Source organism: Hemicordylus capensis, chromosome 3 (assembly GCF_027244095.1).
Source record: "Hemicordylus capensis ecotype Gifberg chromosome 3, rHemCap1.1.pri, whole genome shotgun sequence".
NCBI lineage: Eukaryota > Metazoa > Chordata > Lepidosauria > Squamata > Cordylidae > Hemicordylus > Hemicordylus capensis.
In genome coordinates this window covers 16,747,523-16,754,523 of record NC_069659.1, presented here as the reverse complement: position 1 = coordinate 16,754,523, position 7,001 = coordinate 16,747,523, and the positions used below count along the sequence as shown (strand labels likewise).

The 7,001-nt window shown below is 46.7% G+C and overlaps 1 protein-coding gene across 1 annotated transcript in view; it reads left to right on the top strand.

Annotated features, from left to right (window-relative positions):
- The first annotated feature begins 435 nt into the window (after positions 1–435).
- Positions 436–7,001, top strand: part of CTSC (cathepsin C) — a 52,553-nt gene continuing 45,987 nt past the window's right edge. The window contains exons 1-2 of the mRNA XM_053312577.1: positions 436–730; positions 4,783–4,928. Coding sequence (XP_053168552.1) covers positions 547–730; positions 4,783–4,928 — 330 coding nt within the window. The 5' untranslated portion in view covers positions 436–546. The remainder of the gene's footprint in view (positions 731–4,782; positions 4,929–7,001) is intronic.

The following is a 7,001-nucleotide window of genomic DNA, read 5'->3' as shown; positions in this document are numbered from 1 at the left end:
ATCTACAAAGATTTACACACAAGGCTTTGGTAACCTACAGGGTTATAAAGTATATGCAGAGAGAGAGAGTCCTCCCTGCAACCTTGGAGAAGCCGCTGCCAGTCTGTGAAGACAATACTGAGCTAGACAGACCAAGGGTCTGACTCAGCATAGGGCAGCTTCCTATGTGAACGCACCTCCGACCTCCATACCGGAGGAGAGGCGAGCTAGCAGTCCTGTGTGCGAAGAAACCCTCGAAACCAACGGTTTTCCTTCCGAGTAAAGAACAAGAGTGGGATTAGTGCGGAAAGCAACCCTGCCCTCCAGGACAGATGGAAAGAGAGAAGCAACAAGAGGACGCACCGCCACCTCCTCGCTCTCCGATTGTGCGGGCGGGGAGGAAGAACCCCGCTCCCCTTCCACATGTGACTCGCTCGGGGGCGGGCCTCCCACAGCCCCGCCGTCGTTCCGGGCCCGGGGGCAGACTTAAGCCAGGCGGGAAGGGAAGGCGAGGCAGCTGCGTCTTAGCTCCGACCTTGCGCTTTCGTTTCGCACCGGCGTGGAGCCATGGGGCGCTGCGTGCTGCTGCTGCTGAGCCTTTCCCCTTTCTTGCTTCTGCTCTTCCAGCCCCAGCTGTGCTTGGCCGACACGCCGGCCAACTGCACCTTTGAAGATCTGGTGGGCACCTGGGTCTTCCAGGTGGGGAAAGGCTACGGATTGCCCAACCGGAACATTAACTGCTCTGATGTGGGTAAGTCGGCGGCCAGGGCGCTTTTCCCCCCCAGCTTTGGGCTGCTTGCCTGTTTCGCTCTTGCGTCTTGCAGTCCGTTCTCTTTCTTTCCCTACTTCCTTCTGTGGTTCGACAACGAGTACATCTTGAACAACAAAAGCCAATGGTGACACTTCGGGCAAGCTCGCTTTTAAAAATATTTTAAAAAATAATAATACAAAAAAATGGCTTCTACGTCTCGGCCTTTAGTTTCACTTTCAAAATGTAACGTGAGAGTTAATCTGTTTGTGTGGGTTTAATCTGGAGAGAAGGCAGATCATATTAACACTGTCTGGATAATAAAGACAGTGGGGAAAATCCAGCTCCAAAGTAACTGAATTCTAACAGTGCAATCCTGTGAACACTTTGGTAGGACTACATCCCTTTGAAATCTGTGGCAAGGATTGGTGAATCGGGTTGCACTGGAAGTCGCATTGATTGGATACATAGTAAAATCTTTCCTGTTGAAATCAAATGGCATTTGAAAGGCTTTAAACTGAATTTGCTCCTCTGTTTAAGCTCACAATAATTGCTTTACTTGAGCATTTCAAAGTCAATTGAATGTCCAAGCTTCTGATCACTAGCCAAGTGCCTCTGGAAAGACCATAAGCAGGCTGTGAAGGTCTTCTCCTGGTTGAAAGGTAGACTGCCTCTGACCATAGAGGCTCCTCATGATTGTTAGCCTCACTCACTCCATGTAAAGAACAGTGGTTTAATCTGCATATTATATACATCCATTCTAAGTATTCTGCAGGCTGGGCAGAATACCTGATTTGAATGCCGAGCTGCAGCTGGTGGGCATTTATGCTGTGTAGTCCTATCTTGTTCTGGGATAACTTCCTTCATATGTCAAAATTCACAAAGAGTTTTCACAAACCACATTGTCTAAAGCAACTGTCTCCAAGTTCTGGCAACAAGAGGCTATCAGTGGGGCAGGCCTGATCATATATTTTGCCTTGGGGCCCACAAACCCAAGGAAATCATGTTTCTGAGATTATACGGAGTGCTTCTCTTAGCACTGCGTATGCACAGCTTGCTGCAGGGATGCTCCTAGTCCAGATATCTGCACTGATGGATAAGATGGTAGACTCCCCAGGAGTCTCTGGACAAAGGCCCAGGCACTCTTCTTGCTAACACCAGCTGTAAGAGGGAGCCTGGCTGCTAATGCTGGGTTCATGGGCAGACAGTGGCTTTCTAGTGCCAGGAGAAATGGCACTCCCACATGCCAAGAGGTACTGTAATTTGTATCATGTCTTGAGTGCTGAAACGTGGCTTTGCTTACAGCCTGACTAGCAGTGCAAGGGATAAAAATGGGTGGGGGTGTAGATGTCAGTCTGCATGTTTCCTTTGCCTAGGCTCCATGGACTGGTTGATCCTGCTTCTTCCACCATCTATCATGTGGAGGGATAATTCAGCTCTAGAGTTAGCAACTTTTTTCTTGATAGGACTCCTTGACAGATGAGTGATAAACAAGAAAGCTAGCAGGCAAAGTTTTTTCTGCTACATCACTGCCAGGAAAACTTCACAGGCTAAATTCCATCTGACAGGCAGCAGTTGAAAGTGCAGGAGCCCAGCCAGAGCGAAAGCTGGCAACCCTAATCCACATGGGTGTGGCATGCAACCTGCATGAAGTCAGGGCCTCCAAGAAACTTCCCTGTGAACATGTTCTAGGTTTCTGGGCAGTGTGCATGTGTGCGCGCTCACTCATTTTTTGATGTCCACTCAGCTAAATTTTAGATCCCGCTCAGGTTGAATCTGGAAGGCCCCAATTTGAATGCCTGTGCACACACACTGCCTTGATACTCCTGCCTAGAACAAAACTCATTCTGCACACAGATGAAAAAATTAGAGAGAACACTGTTTCTGTGGTGGTTAAGCAGGCAATGCAGAAGAGCTGTGGGGGTCTATGTGTTGCCATGTGTCCCCCAAATCTGCATTCTCTTGTTTGCATAGGTTGGGTTTTTGTTAGCCCCCATAGTGATACAGGAAACTGCCTTATACAGAGTCCAATCATTGGTCCATCTAGCTCAGAAGCTGTTGTTGGCAACAGCTTCTTCAAGGTGGCTGTGTTGTGTGCCCTCTGACCATGCTCTGTGGCCTTTTGTCAGAATAAGGACAGTGCTGTCCAGACTGAACTGCAAAGGAGGAAGTATATAAAAGCAAAATGGAGGAGGACAACTTAGGGAGGCGCCTGGCAGTTTGATTTGCAGCACTGCAGTTCTTTTTCCCCTTCAGATGTCACCTACACTGGAAAGTCTCTGATTTACTAATGATCACAAGATCAGAGGATTAAGCCACAAAGAGAAAACAATGGAATTTCCCTTCCTCGAGAACCTCACGTGATGGTATTCAGCAATGTGTGTGTGTGTTAAAAAATGTGTGGTTTGAAATGTCTAACTTTGCTTGCTGAGCAAAGAGGCAAAGCCGCTTTGCTCAGCTTGCAAAGTTAGACATTTCAAACCACACATTTTAAACTGGTGATTCTCTTCTGTTGAGCACGGGGAGAGGAATGGTCCCTATCCAACTCTAGCGCAGCATCTCTTCAGTGGTTATTGCTGGTGTCTTCCTGTTTAGGTTGTGAGCCCTCTGAGGATAGCAAACCATCTTATTTTTCTGTGCAAGCCAGTCTGAGAACTTTTGTTGAAGAGTAATATTTATGTATTCATAGAGCGACTATTAGTAGAAATACCTTGGGGCCCCGAGTTCTCTTGAAGCTAGTTAAAAACAAAATAATGTTCCATCACATGATTCAATATATAATATTTAGGACTCATAACAAAATGTTGCAGTATATCCCTGGAGTGGGTGAGGGGGGATGAATGTTGTGAGGGGTGTATGTGTATGCATGTGCACGCACAATGATCTACATATTGTGTACAACTTGTACACTATACAGTGTACGCCGTTCCTCAGGAGAGCACACATGCCTACCTATTTCCCCCACACCAAGAGAATAAATATGTCAAGCTGCTTCCTCAGACACAAAGGGGTGAAATGACTGGTGAGAACACTAAATTATTATTATTATTATTATTATTACATTTATATCCCGCTCTTCCTCCAAGGAGCCCAGAGCACTGTACTACATACTTGAGTTTCTCTTTCACAACAACCCTGTGAAGTAGGTTAGGCTGAGAGAGAAGTGACTGGCCCAGAGTCACCCAGCTAGTATCATGGCTGAATGGGGATTTGAACTCGGATCTCCTCGGTCCTGGTCCAGCACTCTAACCACTACACCACACTGGCTAGACGCCATTTCCTCTCAGAAATCTCTATCTTGAGGGAGTATTCTTCAGGCTGAGAAATTTCATGCTCTTTCTGTTCAAGCCCTTCTTCTCCCCTTGCCTCTAATCAGTTGATTAGCTCCTCCCACCTTGTCTGTTAACTGCCCTCTGGTCTGCAGACATTCCATTCCATTGAGTTACTTTAAGGCAGTTAAGGGGATTTTCTTCCCTGCCTCTTTGGGTCCACCCCCCCCCCCAGTTTTTTGTGAAACCAGCATATGTCCAGGTGTACCTCAAGTCTGTCAGTATATCCCGCTCACTCACAGGTGCTCCAGTTTTGGTTATGTATCCATAAGGATCATAACATTTCCAGTTCTTTCAGAAATAGATATGATTGCCCTTTTGAAAGGAGTAGGGGTGGGAATTCCACTGCAGCCACATTCACAAAGGTTAGAATATCAGACAAGGATTGGAGTTCAAATCCCTCCTCAGCAAAGAAGTTTCCTGGATAACTTTGGGTCAATCACAATATCTCATCCTAACCTACCTCACAAGGTTGTCATGAAGACAAAAATGGAATGGAGGAGGGATCATTGTAACCTCCCCCTGAGCTGTTTGGAGGAAAAAATGGGATATTAAGTTTCTTGCATATTAGGCAATGACCCTTTGAGGTGAATAAAGGAATCTAGAAAGCTTTTTAAAAATCCTGAACTGAAGTGTGTGTGTGTGTGTGCGCGCGCGCGCATGCATGCATGCACTTTGTCCAGTGTTTGTTGCAGCTGCATTGATGCTTGTGCCTCTCATCTTCAGGTCCTGTGGAGAGAAAAATCGTTGTGCACCTTCAGAAGCTTGACATTGCTCATGACGAGCAAGGGAACTTTGGCTTCTTCACCATCATTTACAACCAAGGCTTTGAAGTTGTGTTAAACAACTACAAGTGGTTTGCTTTCTTTAAGGTAAACGTGGCTTCTGTTCCCTCGGATATCGCGCAAGTATAGCTTCCAAATGTAGACATTTTTGTTGAACTGCACTGGCAAAGGAAATGGTGTTTTTTTTTAATTGACTGGCAGGTACGACTAATACTGACTTAAATCTCAAAAAAACTTTGGTTTAAGATGAGACTCGAAGGCGACTGCTGCCTTTCCCCCTTCCTTCAAGTTCAGAAATTGAAACCGAAGGAGGTCACCTTGACTTCCACCTTGTTATCTAGAGTTTTCTCTAATTTTTTTCTGTGTGTGTGGAAAATAAGCTTTGTCCTGGGCAGCAGTATCAAGGCAGGGTGTGCGCATGTGCATTTAGAATGGGGCTTTCCTGATTCAACCTGAGCAGGATATAAAACTAACTGAGCGGACATCCAAAAACTTGTGAGCATCTTCACATGCCTTAGAGGGAGCACTGCTCATATCAATCCAGACACTCTTCTGTATTATTGTGCCTTTATGATAGTGGAGAGGAGAGCTGGTCTGGTGGTAGCAAGCATGACTTGTTGCTGCCATATACTGAGTCAGACTGTTGGTCCATCTAGCTCAGTATTGTTTTCACAGACTGGCAGCGGCTTCTCCAAGGTTGCAGGCAGGAGTGTCTCAGCCCTATCTTGGAGATGCCAGAGAAGGAACTTGGAACCTTTTGCTCTTCCCAGAGCGTTTCCATTCCGTAAGGGGAATATCTTCCAGTGCTCACACATCAAGTCTCCCATTCATATGCAACCAGGGCAGACCCTGCTTAGCTAAGGGGACAAGTCATGCTTGCTACCACCAGACCAGCTCCCCTCTCTCTAAAAACAGGCATGCTCAGTTTAGGCCCCCAGCTGTTTTGGGGCTACAACTTCGATAATTTCCAGCCACAGTGGTCAGTAGCCAGGGGTTATGGGAGTTGTAGGCCAACATCTGCAGGAGGGCTGAAGTTGAGCAGCCCTGAGTTAAAACCAGGTGTGCTTGGGTCCCCAGATGTTGTTGGGCTGCCATTCCCATTTGGGGACTCAAGTCCAAGTATCCCTGGTCTTAACTAGTTTGCCACAATGGTGTTGGGAGTAAGCAGTTCACTGGGAGGTCTGGTTACTGCTTGGCATCAGTCCAGGGTCAGACCTCTGAGTGTACCCAGATAAGCTCAAGAATGCTTTTTGCACTGTGGAGCTCTGCGCTGTGGCAAGAGGTTGTGTGTTTGCATATTCAGCAGCAGCTAAATCTGAAGCTGACTAACCGAAAGCTTCCCTCCCTGGATAAAAAGGGATCTGGTTAAGGTGCTGTCAAAGATATGCCTTAGTCATGTCACGGCTGGATTACTGTAATGCGCTCTACATGGGGCTGCCCTTGAAGAATATCTGGAAACTGCACCTAGTGCAAAATGCGGCCGCTAGGGTTTTATCTGGAGCTTCCCGGTGGGAGCAAATCACACCCATTTTGAAAGAGCTGCAATGGCTACCAGTTTGTTTCTGGGTCCAATTCAAGGTGCTGGTTTTGACCTTTAAAGCCCTTCATGGTTTGGGGCCAGGATACCTGAGGGACCGCCTGCTCCCAAGGGTTGCTGCCCGCTTGACGAGGTCATCCGAGGGGGCTCTGCTCCGGGTGCTGACAATGAGGGAGGCTCAGTTGTGGTGCACGCGGGACAGGGCCTTCTCTGTTGCTGCCCCCAGACTCTGGAATGCTCTCCTGGTGGCTATTCGCTCCTCGGTCTCCATCACAGCTTTTAGAAAGCATGTTAAATTGTGGCTTTTAACCCAGGCTTTTATGATTGTCTCTGCTGCTGCTCTTTGTTCTCTGTATTGCTTTTATGCTTGTGTTTTACATTTTTAATCAGATTTGTTTTATATTTTTAGCCTAATATTATAATTGTGTGTCTTTTTTACAATCTTGTCTTTAAATTTTGCTGTAAACCGCCTTGGGATTGTTTTAATGAAAGGCAGTATATAAATTTAGAAAGAAAGAAAGACATCCTTGCATCTCTTTAGCTAAGCTTCTCGGCTGCTGTGTGAGGACAACTCCCTGGGTTATCATCCCATGCTTGCTCCAGGGCAGGATGTATGCAAATTA